Source organism: Corvus kubaryi, unplaced genomic scaffold, assembly GCF_017639235.1.
Source record: "Corvus kubaryi isolate FWS band 111438036 unplaced genomic scaffold, C.kubaryi_AGA036_p1.0 74, whole genome shotgun sequence".
Classification (NCBI taxonomy): domain Eukaryota; kingdom Metazoa; phylum Chordata; class Aves; order Passeriformes; family Corvidae; genus Corvus; species Corvus kubaryi.
The window spans coordinates 9,366,598-9,384,107 of NW_024582061.1; the positions used below are offsets into that span (position 1 = coordinate 9,366,598).

The 17,510-nt window shown below is 40.7% G+C and overlaps 1 protein-coding gene across 2 annotated transcripts in view; it reads left to right on the forward strand.

Annotated features, from left to right (window-relative positions):
* PKP2 (plakophilin 2) overlaps positions 1 to 16,566 on the forward strand; it is a 38,970-nt gene extending 22,404 nt beyond the window's left edge. For both annotated transcript variants that reach the window (XM_042051008.1, XM_042051009.1), the window contains exons 6-13: positions 46 to 223; positions 6,660 to 6,777; positions 8,283 to 8,444; positions 8,855 to 9,028; positions 9,598 to 9,751; positions 11,223 to 11,412; positions 12,378 to 12,465; positions 14,004 to 16,566. In XM_042051008.1, the coding sequence (XP_041906942.1) occupies positions 46 to 223; positions 6,660 to 6,777; positions 8,283 to 8,444; positions 8,855 to 9,028; positions 9,598 to 9,751; positions 11,223 to 11,412; positions 12,378 to 12,465; positions 14,004 to 14,072 (1,133 nt within the window). In that variant the 3' untranslated portion in view covers positions 14,073 to 16,566. The remainder of the gene's footprint in view (positions 1 to 45; positions 224 to 6,659; positions 6,778 to 8,282; positions 8,445 to 8,854; positions 9,029 to 9,597; positions 9,752 to 11,222; positions 11,413 to 12,377; positions 12,466 to 14,003) is intronic.
* The last annotated feature ends 944 nt before the right edge of the window (positions 16,567 to 17,510 follow it).

The following is a 17,510-nucleotide window of genomic DNA, read 5'->3' on the forward strand; positions in this document are numbered from 1 at the left end:
CAAGGGAGTCTTTTTGCCACTCTGATTTTATTGTGGGTATTACAGGTTTGCTGTGGAATCTGTCCTCCAATGACCAGCTGAAGCACCTGTTGGTTAGAGAAGCCCTGCAGACGCTGACTGAAGCTGTCCTCATCCCCTACTCAGGCTGGCCAGACAGAGATTACCCAAAATCAAGTGTTCTACCTGACCCTGATATCTTCTATAATGCCACAGGATGCCTAAGGTGAGCACTCTGCAACTACCCAAAGCAATACTGATGATAAAACAGGTCTGCACAATTATTTTTGGGTAAATACACAGAGTTCATCTAAAGCCACAATCATGTCTTGTCTAAATAGATGACTTGGAAAGGGGACATGGTACCTACAAGCACATAAAAGTGTTCCATTTTCAGCTGCTGTCAAAGATGCTTACTTTGACATATCATAGTCTGTGCCTAAACTGATTAGAAAGTGATTTAAATTAGGGAGAAGCCATTTTTTAAACCAGAGTAAGCCCAGTCCAGCCTTTTGCACAAGTTCAAGCAAGTTGCAGCCATGGGGTGGATTAATAGATTTATAGTTTGTGTATTTAGTACTGCAGTCTGCTAATATCCTTGTGGACACAGTAGCAGTTACTGCAGCCAAACACCAAAGGCCTTAGTGAACAGACCCCTAAATGGCTGAAGCATAAAAATCACATCTTCAGTAGAAACACCTCTAACAGTCTATAAAATGGGGGCCCTTTGTGAGTTCAAAGCCATTCCATGTTAAGTAAGTTTACACACTTAAAAATGCACGGAAGGACATAGTTTGAACTGACTAAGGAGTAATACATGACTGCAAAGGGCATGGCCTGAGGTTTAAACTCCTTCTAGCAGAGTACAAGGAATTAAGTTTGGAGTTTGGAGGCTGGGAAGCTGCCCAGTTTTGCCTCACACATACCTGCTATGCTAACATGTCCTATAGCAGAGTAGTTGTATGTGTCTGGCATTGATTTTTCCTGTGCAAACAGCTCTGTATCTGACTCGTGTGGTTTCAGAAGACAAATGAATTGTAAGCTATACAAAATACTCAACAATAATGCACCTTTTTCTGCAGACTTCCTGTCAGCCCACTGACTACTAAATACCTCCATCTCTACGTAATAATTAACTTTTATTTACTCTGATGACTCAGAAACAAATACAAAGAAACATTAACCACCCATAATAAAACCTCTCTAGCTAATGCTAGTGGTGTTGTCTAGGAAATGAAGGAGGTTGTGTTTTTCGTATTAATTAGCCCAAGTGCATTTGTGCAGAAACCAGTCTGGCTGCTCCTCTCTTGGTGTTTGGACTCTGGAACAGTCTCTACCCTACGAGGTAGCTGATGGGGGCACAGATCATTCTCAGGTTTAGCTCGGTGTTGCTCTTCCTGAGCTTGTTTCAGCAGATTGACACAACTCATTATATGACAAATAAGGCATAACAGTACCTGGGTTCTTCCAAATGAGAGTAGATTCTGGGCTTAACCTTACTCTGGGCACAAAGTCAGTGCATGGGGCTGCTCCAGAGCTGCAGTGAGCTCTCCAGCCCTAATTCAAAGTCTCTAAAACTGCCCTTATGTAGGTGCTTAAGGATACATTACCTGTTTTAAAAACATGATGCTCATATTCTAGTCCTTCTCATTTTTAAGAACTTCGACACTGAAAATTATAAATAGGACAAGAAGGGCTTGAAAATTCCCAGGTAAAGATGATCTGCAGGATTGCCACATACTTTCTAGCAGAGAATAGTTTTTAATGAGGCTTACCTCTTTGTACTGGCCAAATAGCTGAGATGTTTAAGATTAATCAATTTGCATCTCTTTTCTGGAGATTGACTTACCTCCCAGATTAGGTCACTAGAAATATTCCTTCCTTATGTATTAATAACAAAAAATCTCTGCATAAGTAAAAAGAAGGGCACACCTCCGAGTAATAAAAGTGTAAACTGAGGGAATGATGTTGCTTATGAATATGTTTAAAGAGTATACTTATTTGCCAGAATATAAATCTGTAATTAGTCTTCCCTTTTGTAATGCTAACATGTTTGTTGGCCATGTTGATAAAGTCTATAGCCTGCAGCTTCTATTAGAGGGTAAAAATAGTACTTTGAAGTGCAATACATTATGCATAGTACAGCATTTAGTTGTAGGAGAATGCCAGAACTTCTTTTCAAAAATTTCCATACAACTGTTGACTGGAAGGGACACCCACAGCCCAAACCTAACACTAGCATCTGGTGGGGGCACATGCACTGCACCACACCATTACCAAATTATAAATTAAAGCTTCCTTCATGCTCTTTGACAAAACAGCAGCAGGAGAAGTGAAGCCACATCTAGCAGATAATATTGCAGGTAATTCCAAGCACTGGAGTGAGTGCATGACCAGACCAGTCCCCAGTTATTGCCAGAAGTATTGTGGGGTCCTGAATCTCTGTGCCTGTGTCAGTGTATGCAGTCACTGATAAGGAAGTCTGACATTAGGAGGATTTGTTAATCCCCTTCCCTAGGTCTGTGTTTTGTCTTAAAACCCTGCAAGAAGCAAAGCTTTGCAGAAACCACAGGTCACAAAACTTAACATGATAAAAAAGAAGCTGTGTACATCCCAGAATTCTGCATAAGCAGTTAGAGTAAGTAATAGCATCGTTTAGTTGTGAAATATGATAAAAAGCCTGAACAGAGTAAGCCAAATAACAGTCTTCACTGGTTACCTGACAATAAGCTGAACAAGTAAAACTGGTGTATTAAACTATCTAGAGGAGTGTTACAGACATTTCTAGAGAAGTCCTGTTGAATTTCAGAGGTAAAGTCATTTTTTCTTGGCCTGAAAGTCCTACACATAAAAGTTCTGCCTCCAGTTCCAATACAAATGGATAAAAATCGTCAAGATATTTCCCCATACTCCTCTGAGTCTGAAAGGATAAGATGCCAGCATGTAGAATGCATGGTTTTGATATTATTTATATACATAGGTGAACCTCTGGCATGACTTTCCCTCTGAAAGGAAAGTTTAGTGGAAGGCTGTTTTTATAACACCTTGAAAGCTGATAGTGAACTGGTTCCATTTGTATCTTGAAATACCTTTTCCCAAAACTTCTGCAATTCTGAACTTTCCCAAATTTATACACAGGTGTCACATTTTCTCCTGCAAAACATTTAATTTAGGTGCTGAAGCTGTTGTACTTCACTGGGAAGAGTGAAGGCAGAGCCTTCCTTTTTAACTGCTCTGTAAGGACACATCCTGTGCCCCTATGTATTCTAGTTTTTCAAAATCTTCTAGACAACTACCTCCAGGAAAGTCAGCTAACTTCTCTGCTCCTGGTTCCTCACACAGTAAAATAAAATTCAGCCTTCCTTTTTCATTATTATTTTTCGCACTTTGTCTGTCCCAGCTCCCGTTTGAGCTTCTTGTGAATTGCACAGTGACCCACAAGGACAGTGGAAAGCTGTATTTGGAGGAAATCATATCATTGCACTTCAGCCCAGGAGTCTGCATAAACATCTGCTTCCATTTACTCTGGAGAGAAGGGAAGCCAAAGCTCTGCCCGTGTGTTGAAAAGCTCAGACTCATAATGGCAGCTTCTAAGAGAGAACGTAAAACAAATGACTGATGATAACAAGTCTTTGAACCAAGGCCTCTTGCGTAGCATTGCCATTCCTTTAAGTTTATTTCCATCCATTCTTATCTTCCCTTGCCTCCTCTTCAGTGTATCTGCTCCCCCAATTCCTGAAAGGAATTTTGTTACTTCCAACAAGCAGCTTGAAGCTTGGCGCCTCTAGTTACTAAATAGATCCCAGATACCTTTCCCTCCTTGGTGAATTTTTGGACTGTGCAAGGCATGAAGGGAATAGAATTTCCCAGAATGTTGTCTGGTAATTGAATTAAATTCACATTACCAGTTTTAGCAGAATGAGTCCCAGGAGCAAAATCCTTCTTCTTATCAGTTAAGCAGACCATTCACAGCAGTTCAAGAACCTTTTCCAACAGTCAGTGTATGACTCAGTGTTGGCTTAGAGGGAGTATCCCTTTCATTTGGTGCCATTTATCAGCTAATTGAACATTTATTACCATCATCCTGTTTCTTTCAAAGTCACACTTGGTTTTACTGTGTCGCATTTCTTTGTATTTACCTCACAACTCTGGATCAAAATAATATTTCCCAACAGGAAATTAGCTGGTCCTCCCCACATGCCACAGGACTGTGGGCAAAGAGCTATTTTGATTACAGATACAGTTGCACCATGAATGTGTGCAGGAGGGGCCAGAAGCAGCAAATGCAAGGTGAGATAAATGAGGCATGCAGACAGATAGAGTGCATCCGCATCAGCAAATGGCACAGTTTGAGCATGTCACCAGGATTACCACAGCTGAGCATGGCATGTCAGGGATTTTTTTGTAGGTAGGTGCTGCCAAAATGTAAGTTCTGAGTCATTTAAAGCAGAGCATCCCCACAGGCAGCAATCTCCCTAAAACTGCATTCTCCTCACACTGCAAGCGCTGAGTATTTCAGTGACTCCAGGAACTCCACTACAATAAAGCCCAGTTCTGGAGCTCAGAGGCTGGCATTCCAATTTTCAGGAATCTCAAATCTTGGGAAGCCAAGATGAAGTCAGTTTTGAAATTCTCTAAGCAAAATGTCTCCATTGTTTCAAAAAAAAAAGATATTTAAATTTACATTTCTGTGACACTTCTCAGAAATACTTATCTTTTTACCAATCGAATAATATTTTTATCTGCTGGAATTTCTCAAGCAATTAGCAAACTTAAACTGCCAGCTGAGGTATTCCCTGCAATGGTCTTCTCTAAACCTGTTTAGGGTAAGGTGGTTACAGCTGTCTTTGGATGAGTGGGAGAGCAGGAGCTCTTCCCTTCCCAGTCCACGTTGGAAAGGAAACAGGAAGGTGGACAATGGAGTACCCATGTGTGTACAGGCATGCACACAGACACGCACTGATATCTGTCACTGGATGGGCATCAGCTTCTTAATGAAACAGAGCCCAGTAATTAATTTCCCTTGCAGAGCAGGACAGTGCCCCTGATTCAGGCTCTTCTCTGCCTCCTGAGCTATAAAAGCTCTTTGCCCTACTCTGTTCATGCTGGCAGCAAGGCTGGGGCATGGCCTCTCCTTGCACAAGCATTCAGCAGGATCAGGTGTAAAAAGTGGAGGGGGTAGTATTGGTACTGGGGCTAAACAAAACACTGCATCAGCTGAAGTGTCTTTGGACAGGGAAATTCCACACTTATCTTTAACAGTATTTTTAGTCTCTGTGCCTCAGAGACTATTTTTCCTATGCACCAGGAGGGCTGTACTGTGTGCATTTCTCTCAGCATAAACATAGGAAAGGGTGACATGCATCGAATGTGACATATATTGGTAAACTAAATTCCAAGGGGATGTCTATAGTAGGCCATGTTGTGGAATCTGAATATTGATTCTGTGATATATAATTCCACAAGAGAATAAATGAGCTCATAAACAGAGACATTGTTAACATCACGACCTAGAGTAAAATTGTAGTTGCAGTGCATTAGTATTTAACCTGAAGTATTTAACCTGAATGTGTACTTCCCAGAGGAAAAAAAAATAGTAGAAGTGAAATGACACTGTGTATAAAATGTGTATAAAAAGTGTATAAAATGCTACATTCATTTTACAGTCATAAGCCACAGGAAAGTTTAAACCTTACTGGATCTGTCACTAATAAAATTGTAAACATTGTAATTTTTAGTGGGCAAAGCATGCAAAATAAGCAACCTGAAACTATGTAAAGGAACATGTCCCTCTGTGTTTTGCTGGATGCTAAGAGTGGGTTATATTTAACGTTATTTCAAACAAAGACGCTGGAATATGCAGCCTTTTAGCCAGCAGAGCTGCAGGAGTCCAAAATAATAAGGCCTGGATTTATAATTCCAGTATTCCATAATTCAGACTTTGTTGAGTTGTAAAGATAATTATGCCCCAAAATTGTAAATATTGTTTCTTCCCTGGAAATCAGTAGCTTGATTAGAGCCAAGCAGCTTCAAGCAGTATGTGTTTGGTTTTTCAAGAGTTTTTAAATCACTTTTCAAATTCATTTATAAGTTGTACTTGGGTTACTACAAAGACAGCAAATGTTACTTGAAAGCCAGGCAAAGAGTGGGTCTTTGCATGAGAATGTGGAGATGCTGCTAAAACTCTCAGATCTTGTGTCTGTTGATGGGACATCTTGGATCAAGAACTGGCTCGGTGTAAGTAAATTAATTCTAAAGGACATCTGTGTGCATGGAAATTTTTACAAGTATCTTTCCTCCGATATTTTCACCATCCTAAATATTAAAAAATATAACTACAAATGGAATAGTGAAAAAAAGTCCAGAGTTGTTTTTTTTTTTTGACTGCTTAAAAAGGATTAATTCAACTTTGAGATGAAAATTTGAGCCAGGTCTTACCTTATCCATCCAAACAGAGCAGTTTGTTTCCTGGAGTATTTGTTTTTGTCTGGAGTGAAAGTTTTACCTAGAAGAGGCTCAGATTGTCTTACACCTCTGAAGAAAAGGAGCAGTCAACCTGAATTTCAGTATCTTTAAGATTTAGCTGGAAAAGTTTGTCAGAGGAGCACAAGAAAATACCTTTGACTAAATCTCTTCTCCCCAACATATTCTTTCCTGCACAGAAACATGAGCTCTGCCGGCCCGGAAGGAAGGAAGAAGATGAGAGAATGCGAGGGCTTAATTGATTCTCTTGTGTATTATATCCAAGGAGCTATTGCAGACCATGAGCCTAATGACAAGGTATTCTTTGAGATGAAAAGTGTTTTCCTAGGGGAAATTGCCGAGTGAACGTTTTTTATTGTTGTTTAGAAGTCAATGTTCAGAAACAGCTGTGATGTAACTGCAAAACTTATTTCCAGGGCTTTTAAAACTGCCACCAAAGGTGAAATCCCAGTAAGAAGCTTTTTGAAGTATTTTTATCCTGCAATCTAAAAGAATAGTGTAACATAGCACTGGGAAAACATTTTCAGGAACACCAGAGAGAAAGGTAGAAACTTCTCTCTTTTATTTTTAAAAAGTGAGATAAAATCACAGCTTTCAGAAATGCTGAAACACAGAAGAGTCAGATGTTGCCCTTTTGGTTGTCTCAGGGTGCTAGCTAGCTAGAAGCTTAAAAAACTAATCCGGTTCCTCTCCTATATATTTAATGCTACATACCCCTTAGGAAAGGAAGAACCTAAATCCCTTTGGTGGCAGTGTGATTAAGGAGCTCACATCATTTAGAAAAGAACTTATTTTCCGAGTTTGCTTTTTTTTTTAAATAAAACTGCACATTTTTTGCTTGCTGCCCAAGCCTAAGCCAGTAACTACAAGGACCTGGACACCTCCAGATGCCAGTTTCCCTCTTTCCTCCCACCACTTAGTGCAGGGGAACCCTGAACACAGACTCTTGGAGCAGGGGCTTGTCTTTCAGCTGGGTGAAGTTGGGTGAGAAGACCAGCTGTCACTTACGTTAGCTGCAGCCTGTGAGGCAGTTCTGGTGGGCCTGCTATGACTTGTGCTGTGCAGTGGTAATTACTGCACATTTATAGTTCTCTTCTAGGATTAGTTGCTTGAGCTTCCCCGTCTCCCTGTATTCAGTGCCATTAGCTTCAGGGAGAATCCAGCACATTACACGTGTGCCAATATCTCCCTGCTGCATTTTGTCTTAAAACCACTCATTCCTTTTTGACTTTCAAGAAAGGAGGAACTGGTAATAAAGCAATTTGCCACTAGACTCATCACTCAGAAATTGTAGACCTGACCTTAGCCACGTTCAGAAAGGAATGTCTTGTTTTAAAAAGCATTCTACCACAGAAAAATGCTTCCTCCTTGGGGAAGATAAAAAGCTTCCCTCTTGCTGATGCTATGGTGAGGTGTGTACATGATCATCTTTACTCTTCAGCTCTTAGACATTTCTTGGCACACTTGTGGCCTGTGTCAAGTAGCACTCGCCCAAACAATTCCCAGGCACAGTTCAGGAATTATAATGTCCCAGGATGGTTTCCAACAGGCACGCACCCCACTCCGAATGCAGCCCCGTGTGCCAGCTGGCCTTGGTGCTCAGGAACATCCCAGGGCATGTTTCATTTATCAGTGTAAGGGCAGTCTGGTGGATCATGGGCATGAAGCCTGGCTCTTCCATAAGGCAGTAGAAGCTCTGCAGTCAGTTGCTGAAGATCCAAAAATGAGATCTCTTCCCATGTCTATACGTGTCCCTTCAACACATGCCAAAGCTTTCAATTTCTATTCTTTCGTTATTTTAGGCCACAGAGAACTGTGTGTGCATTCTTCACAATCTTTCCTACCAGCTAGAGATAGAGCTCCCTGAGAGCTATGCCCAGAGCATATATATGCAAAGAAGAAATATTTCTAGCAATGATAAAACACCAGGCTGTTTTGGAACACGGAGCAGAAAAGTAAAAGAGGTAAAGTACATGATTAGTTACATCTTATTTGGTTAATACCTTGTAGCAACCTCTCGAGAATAAGGCTGTAATCTAATTAACAGGCTGTTATTGATTTATCTGGTAGGGTGACACTTCCTTGCCCCAAAAATGCAAATTTATTGATAGTCTTTCTTGACACCAATTCTCTTGTTCAGCTGCTGCTTATGACAATGACATAGAAAATGTTTTATTAGTTGAGGAATACTCCACTGGATGGACTGGCCACTATCATTAAATACTGAAATTTTGCACATTATTATTTGAGCTCAGAACCTGACAGTCTGCAAATAACCTGGTCATAGAGAGTTATAAAATGGCTAATTTAGCTTGTGATGCATTAAGTTATGAAGGTCACTGTTTCTAAAGGCTTGATCTGTTTACATGTTTAGAAGCAGCAGGACACCCCACTACCTGAGGAAAAGAGCAATCCCAAAGGTGTTGAATCGCTGTGGCATTCTACACTGATTAGGATATACCTCTCCTTAATAGCAAAGAGTACCAGAAACTACACCCAGGAAGCATCCCTGGGAGCTCTTCAGAACCTCACAGCTGGCACTGGACCAGTAAGTCAGCTTTTTTCCTTTTCTTGCCACTTAGTTCTTGATGTGAATGCGTAGAGTTCAGGGCTGCAGTGCAGCTGAGCTCAAGTAATCACTGACAAGTCACTGGCTACTGACATGGTGAAGGACAATGGAGAACACTGAAGGGAGAGTCATACCCAGCAGTGCAGCTCTTCCTTGCTTGGCAAATACGGGGCCTGCTTCTTCTCCCTCTGTGTACATCTCCATGTGTGGGATTTGCTAATTCATTACACAATGAGGGATGAGCAGATGCCAAAAGCACTAAAAAAAGTAATTTCATGGAAGACAGTCCTGTGGGGAGAGGAGGGCTCTGATATAACAGCAGATCACTTTGGTGTGGAAGAAACTAATATCTGTCTGAGGAACTGGGTAAAGAGCACCTGGGAGAAAGAGGGCTTGAAACTTCCCTTCTATCACCTTCCTTTCCTGTTGCAGCTCATCTGGTTTAAAACTCTTTTAAATATGCTTAAATTGGCACAGAGGACTGGCTGTGTGCAGCTTTTTCTGAGGCTCTGCATTCATGGTAATGACACAGAACTGCCTTTTCACAGATGCCATTCGCAGTGGCCCGGACTGTTGTTCAAAAGGCAAACGGCCTCCCAGGCATCCGAGCTATGCTGCACGTCAGCCACCCTGCTGTGAAGAAGACAGCAGTCTCACTGCTCAGGAACCTGTCTCGAAACACCTCCCTGCAAAGTGACATAGGTGAGCAAAGACTGAGAGCTTGCTCTGTTCTCTTCACCTTAAATTTTCCTGCTTTCAAAAAAAGAAATGTGCAAAAAAATCCTGATCTGTGAGTTCAGTAGATTTTTCACTGGATACTTGCAGTCACTGTACAGGGTTTAAATTAAAGGGTTTTGCCTAAACAAAGTTTTCACTATATTGGATATTCCTCATCAGATGCTTCCATTAGTGTTCCTTTCAAAAATACATAATTGAAGTCCCTCTACAGATTTGGAGAGGGAGTTCTTCTGCTTCAAAATAGGGTAAAGGAAGGTGAGTGCCGAGTTCTGTGCTGCCACAGCTGTGTAATGCTTTGCAAGAAATCACAGAACATCTCTACTTCTTCTAGCAAAGATCATATTCTCTTTTATCAGACAGAAAGCTTTAGGGGTTTGCAGTCCACACAGTTTTCCTGTAAATTTTTTTGAGAATGGAAGCTATAAGATGCTATAGAAAAAAATAGTTCATTTTTTAAAGGATCTAATTTCTAAATAGAAGCCATTTCTATTCCGAATATTCTCACTTCAATTTATTATGTATTTAAGACTTTTTCCTACTGATAGGATAAAATGTGTTCATATAATTTGTTGTCCTTTTCTGTGTTCCCACCAAGGGGCAGAGGGGAAATTACAGGTATACAGATGGCTCATGGGGCAGATTAACCTCCAGAATTCTGCAGAACAGTCTCCTGGGTCTTGTTTAATCCTTAGAGAACATTCCCTATTAATGAAAATATAATAACATGTTACTGGGCTGATTTCAAAGGGATATAATCCATATGGTGTTAAAAATTACAGGTGGTGAATCCCCCTGAAAGAGAAGACATTAAACTGATGAGTAGTGGGGATTTCATCAGAAAAAAATAATTTATGCGAGCATGGGAAGCACAGAATAACACAGAGCTCTGGGGGCAGGTGCTTCATCTTGCACATTCACAGCCATTTCCTTGCTTTACCCATGGTAGAGAGAACTGGGGCAATTTCAGGTGAACCTTCTTTCTATCGAAAGATGCTCTTTTTGATTGACTGAAAGCATGTGTGAATTCAGGTCAAATTCCCAAAGAAAAACTTTGGCCAAAGGACAACATTTGAGAGGGCAAACTGTTTTGTAGATGCAAGAGTCTAAATTTATCAAGCAAAATGAACCTACATATCAAATGGAGATAAATTTAATATAAAACATCTCTAAAAGGGAAGTGGCAGCCTGCAGCTGGCACATGCCTGGTGAGGTCAGAACAGCACATGAGGTATTAATGGATTGTGCATGAGACAAATTACAGGCTGTCCAATGTAGGCTGGATGCAGCTTAACCTGAATTGTGGGGCTGTAAGGCAGGGATGAAGCCATGAGCATGTAGTGGGAGCACACAGCACCCTGATGGGGGAGAATGGGAGGAATAAGGTAAATCTGCACCTGTCAGTGATGGAACTGCTTGTCTCTCTTCCACCTTGCAGCCAGAGAAGTTCTGCCTGATTTGGTGTCGATACTGCCCGAGTGTGTGCCAGGGTCGGACATTGCCTGTGAAACCACAGCCTCCATCTGCTACACCCTGTTCAACCTGACCCAGAGCAGCTCCCACAACGCCCGCCTGCTCCTCAGTGCCCACGGCCTGCCCAAGGTCATTGCCATCAGCATGAATGACAGGTAAGAGGCTCCACAAGTCTCACTCTTTCCCTGGGCAAAAAAAGCCTGCAGCCTCTGCTACTCAGGGAGAAAAAACGCTTCATCTCAAGGTACAGGACAGCTCAAACGAGTGATGGGAATAGAATTGCACTGATTGGGAAATACAGGAAGATCTCTTACAACAACTCTGCCATCCATAGCTAAATTCACCCTGTTCCAGCATTTTAAATAACTCCTCGGAAGGTAACTGCACAACATTATCTAAATTCTGATACATATGTAGTGACTAATCATCAGATCTCATCTGTACCAAAAATGTCTTTCCTGTTCATTGTAACACAGCTCTGATAATCTTTAGCAATAAAATGCAGGGATACCTTTTACAGAACTTACAGATCGGTACTTAAAAATAATTTATAAAGTGGCATTCAAAATTTAATCATCCTTTAATATGTAATCAGTATTTACTCAAAAGATAATTAATGCTTTATAAATATGAATAATTATTCTGTTTGCCTTGATCTGTCTTTGCAAAATGAAAGAAGAAATCAATCTCAGTAAAGGAGGCCTCCTGAGGCCCTGAATAGTTTAAATCCTGTCTAACTAACCAGAGATTTTACCTACTGGAAAGATTCTTACAAATGCTTGTTGTGCTGAGGTGTATTTTCCTCAGCTGAAAATCAATAGTATGAAAGCTGCTCTAAGATGCAGGGTACAGAGCACTTGATTTCCCCCCTAATTCTGAAGAATGAGTGAAGCAGGAACGTGCAGGAAATAGAACATGCAGGGAGGCATGTTCCATTTGTTTCAGTAATAAGGACAGCACGGAACATGCTACAATACCTAAAGGGTAGCAAACCAGTGTTGAGGAGTAAAGAGAGACAAAACAAATGCTATGAGGTTATGTTTGCTGAAGTCTGTACATGTACTGTGATTATGATGTGGGAATTTAAATGTGTTTCATCATTCTTTTTCCAAAATTGCAGCAATATGTTCAGCAAAGCGAGCAGGGCTGCTTCGGTCCTCCTCTACTCCCTGTGGTCACACACCGATCTCCACAGCGCTTACAAAAAGGTAAGCACAAAGAAAAATAATCTGTCCTTTTAGACCTAGAACTCTCTTATTTGTCATCTGGGGCCCTTAGCATTCCTGCACATTTATGAGTCAACCTATGATAGGATTTCAAATGGTCCCTGAATGTGGTTTTCCTGTTACCTGTACGTAATCCTGTGTAAGTAACGCTCGGCCTTAATTTCTGCTCATCCATGTTCATGTGCTCTCCCTCTGTGGTTTTATATCCACTGGCAAAGCTAATGAAAAGTGTTGCTGCTGCCTGCCAGAAGTGTCAGATGGTGACAAGTGATGCAGAGTAGGTGACCATCCACACTGGCTGAACCAGCCTGGCACAGAGGATCTACAGTGCCAGCAAAAACAAAGGCAGGGCGAGGCAGCTTCCTGCTTTAAAACCAGAGCAGTTTTGTTCTTGTTTGCATGGCCTGGTAGCCCAGGTGTCAGTTATGCTCAGACAAAACCTAGAGCCTGGGAAAGGTGTTAGCAAACATTTACAGTCATAGTCAAATCAAACAAAAAGTGACCAGCATGAGTCTGCCATAAACCACTTTGTTTCTGGTTTGGTTTTTTTGAAGCTCTGTGACTGCTTTTTCAACACAAAGCTGAGTTAACTTCCACCTACCTACCTTCACCCTGCATTGCAAACTGTTTTCAGTGCTTGTTTGGTTGCTGTTCAGAATTTGTCCCTTCAAATTCCCTGTAACCTAAAACTGTTCCAAGTTCTCAAGCTAGCTGTTAGCATTTATTATTCAGCTGTTTCTCTTTGAAGATCTTTTTGGTTGAAATTTGCTGCAAAAAAGTTCCTTAGCATAAACTTTAACAGGGTTGCATCACACTTAGCAGTACTGCCCCATAGGCCAGAAATCTGTGTTCAAGAATAAGGGTATTGTGCCATATAAATTCTTAACCAGCTTTTGTTGCCTCTGGTTTTTTACAACTGCATTCCTGACTTTACTGTATAGCAATATCCCTGATGGCATGAATTTTCTGAAGTCACTGGTAGTTTAGGAACTCCTATAAGACACATTTGTCAGACTTGATTTTCAAAAATGCTGATTATTTGCTGTTCCTGTGCAAATCAGGTCCCCTAGATATACCAGGTATGGCACTGAAAACTTCAGAACCATCTAATGCGTAGACATTTTTGCAACTTTAGTCCAATAAACCACAGAAATCACTTGATCAAATAAAATGGATAAAATCTTGAGTCATTTTGGCATTGCCCTGTGTTCTTTGTTCTGACAGGGTTAACCTCAGCTAGGTTAATCTCAGCTATTAGTCACCTAAAAGTTAGGAGTCTGTAGAGCTGAGCTAGAACAGACTCCTGGTACAGTCAATGGAGAGAGTTAAGCAATTCCAATTATTCATCTCATCTATCTTGGACTAAACAAGCACTGCCTGTTCTGTCTCTGTGACTGCACAAGGCTCTGCCTAGACCCCTACCATGGCTCCATATTTAGCTTTTAGGCAGCTGGACCCACCCTTCCCTTGCAGAATCAGCACTGAAGATAATGAATTGTTCTGTTTCTTTCATTCCAAAGGCTGACTTTAAGAAGGCGGATTTCATCAACAGCAGGACCACAAAAGCCTATAACTCACTAAAAGATTGAATCAGAGTGTAACACCATGGAAGACAGAAATCATACAGCAGTTAATGAAACCATCTTCACATGGTTGCTGTTGCCATCATGAACCACAAAGTATCTCAGAAAAAAAAAGGATTTTATTTTCTATTAAGACTTGAGTGGCCAGAGAGTAGGTTTTTTTTCAGTTTTTAATCCTAATCACCTTGTTGTCACTGTATATATCCGTATAAGAATAACCAAAGATGGATTCTCCAGGATGTCTGAGATGAAGTTTCATCCAGGTTTACCACTAGTCAGAGCTCCAGGTGACTGCCTTTGTTCTATACAGAGGAGTTTGAAATGCTGATTGGCAGCAAATTCTTTTCAGACTGTTTTATACCAAAAATTTTCTACAGTGGATACGCATCAAGTGCACTGCTCAGAACTTAGTAGCTTTTCACTCTTTTGTTTCTTCACACAAGCTAAATCAGACTCTCCAGACTCCATGAGTATGCACAAGAAGCTATTTCACTACCTGCATTATAAAAGCACCAATGAAGTTAAAATTACTATTTTTGTATTGCTTGTTTTCATGGGCTCACTGGTTCCTAAGCCTCTTTCCATTGAGATTGCATCAGTAACAGCAGCAAAACTGATTTTACATAGATTTTATCATCCCTTGCTTCTCTCATTCTCCCTCATATGGCTGTTGTGTTTTATCTGTGTCCAGAAAGGGTTTTAACTAGAACTAGGTTTAAGGCACTATGTTTCAGACACTTTAGGCTGCACTTAAACCCACCATTCTTTGCTAGTTGGTGTAGAAATTATACGTGGGTGATTCAGTGATTATTTTAGGAAAATTGCAATTTTGAAACAATTCTGTTGATAATCTATATCTAATGAAGAGAGTGCGGTCTTGCCTTTATTTTTGAAGTAATAGACATGCACAGAAGAGGCTGGGCTCTGTGCTGATTAAGGAATTCATCTAATCCTGCTTCATATTCTTTTACTTGAAATTATCATCCTCCCTACAGCAATTACACGCAATTTGGTAACTTTAGGGCTGTGTCTGCACATGTGGGAATCTATAACAGGAGGGAAAAAAATTCCTGAGCACCTGAAGGCTGTTTTCATGGTATGATGCTCAAGATGGTAAAGAAGCTCTAAAAAAACCCCCATCTGCTATATTTAGTAAGTCAGATTTTTCTCAAAAAAAACCCCAGGGGTCAGATTTTCTATTAAACCAATAGGAAATTCTCACACAAATATTGAGTTATCAGCTGATGTGATCTGGCATTACTCTTCTGAAGTTAGGGGAAGTGAGCTACCTTTATGGCAATGGATATTTTGTCATGTGTATTGACAAGCCCTGCTGCTCGAACAGAGCCCATCCTGTACCCTCACGCTGAACTGCTGGCACAGGAGCTTTTATGGCTGCTCTTGTCCAGAAGGAGATGCAAAATCCTTGGAGTAGGGACCTCACCGAGCAGGTCACCAGGCATCTTCATTTCAACATTCCTGGCTAAAGGTCTGGCTCCTACCAGAAACTTAGAACCAGCAGATGATTACACTGCACTGTGTCCAAATGTATTTCTGGATATCAGGGAGCAGAATTCTGCTGGCAGATGCACATAGTTCTCCGAGGAGTCCCAGAAAGTCCCACACGTGCACACAGAACAGAAGGTGCCCTGGGGAGGTAAGCAAACAATGCTGCTTTCCCGTCACTGATCATTTTCAGAGGGCTGTTAGTCCTCCACATTCACTTTGAATAACTTAAATCAAATGCACTCCAGTAGGAGGTTTTAAAAATACTATTATATTTTGTAAGATGTCATATTCAAAATACTGCAGGTCCAAAAACAACACAGGGGAAGGGAACTTAACAGCACCGCATGTTGAGGAAATTGTTTTTGTAACTTTTTCAAATATGATAGAAAACACACAATTAAAATCCAACTTTCTCTTCTAACTTGTTAACCCAAGTAACTCTGCATGTGCCATGAATGAATAAATACCAGGAAACCTGGACAAGTCTACTTTTACTGCCTAAAAAGAAATGGTCGGCAAAATTAATGTACAAAGAGTAAACCTGACTACAGAGTAACATAGGAATGAAGAATTGCAGTCTAAAAGATCAGGAGGGGAGCTTTTAGAAATACTCACACATTTAGTTTTGTTAAACTCACATGCTATTTAAAAAACAAAACAAAACAATGGTGCTGGGTACTTTTAGATATATGTGTACCTCTCAGTAAAATGTCCTTAGAAAGGAAATTCGGAGGTTTTGGGTTGTTTCTATTGATGCAGTGATTTTAAAGGTCTTTTTCAATGTAAAAAAATCTATGATAGTGCCCCTTTAAAATCAAAGCAGTGTTCAAAAGTCACAAAGAAGTATCTCAGGCCTGGCAGCAACACAAGAAACATGAGACACGCCTTATTACAACCGATCTCCTACTTGTATGCAATCAAAAACATTTCAGCAGGACTCCAAAGAAAACAAAGCAGAGAAATAATAAAGTGCTCTCTCTAATGCAAAAAATCTGGTTTTGGTCTTTTTGTTATTAGTGAACCTATTTGGCTGGGATGCAGCAAATGTATTTTCAAGCCTTAGCCCTTCCTTCAAAAGGCCAAATTAATTTTTAAATTAAATCTAGGTATGGAGACTTAGATTTTTCTGCAGCAGGTCAGTGTTACTGAAGGCCAGCTGTGTTAATGCTCCTACTGGCATCAGAGTCCCCCTGCAAATAATTTCTTTGTCCAGTTTTGATGACCTGTCAAACCACCCAGAATCTGCTGGTTTTAACCTCTCTTTAATTGGTATTTGCCAGTAAACTTCACCACGGGCCGCTGGAGATCTCAAAAATAATTAGAATCATCCTCACCATAGTCTTGGGCTTGGGAAATAGAACATTCCCACTTGCTCTTTTCCTGAGAGGAGATTTGAAATCTTGAATTTAAACATGCTGAGCAGTGCCCAAAGAGTCTTTGGCTAAACAAGGAACTGACCCCAGGTCCTCTTGTCTTGTGTGTTAACCACTACCCACTACAACCATCTTTCACGGAATTGTTTTAGTAGAAACTCTTGAATAGTACAGATAATTTTGTAGTAAATTATAGACATTGCCAGAGAACTAGTCATTCCTTTCCTCATTTCATCCTCCCACCTTATTTTCTACTGTCACTAATCCTAAACATTAGTGCTTTTTCTTCTCCCTCCCTTCCTAAAGAGAATTAAACTATGTAAAATATTGCATTATATTGTGCATGGACACGGGGTTTGGGTTACTTGGCATTTTGTGAGGCTTTTTTTCTTTTGAGAAGGAACATGTTGTCTATTAAGAGAGGTTCAACCTCCCCTTCTGGGCCTATAAAAAAACTGCAGGTGAAATGAGCTGGCACCATCATAGGCCACACACGAGAACCCCAGCCCTCCCCTGGCTACTGTTCAGGCTGGCAGTCCGTGCTCCAAAGGCAGCCCCTTGA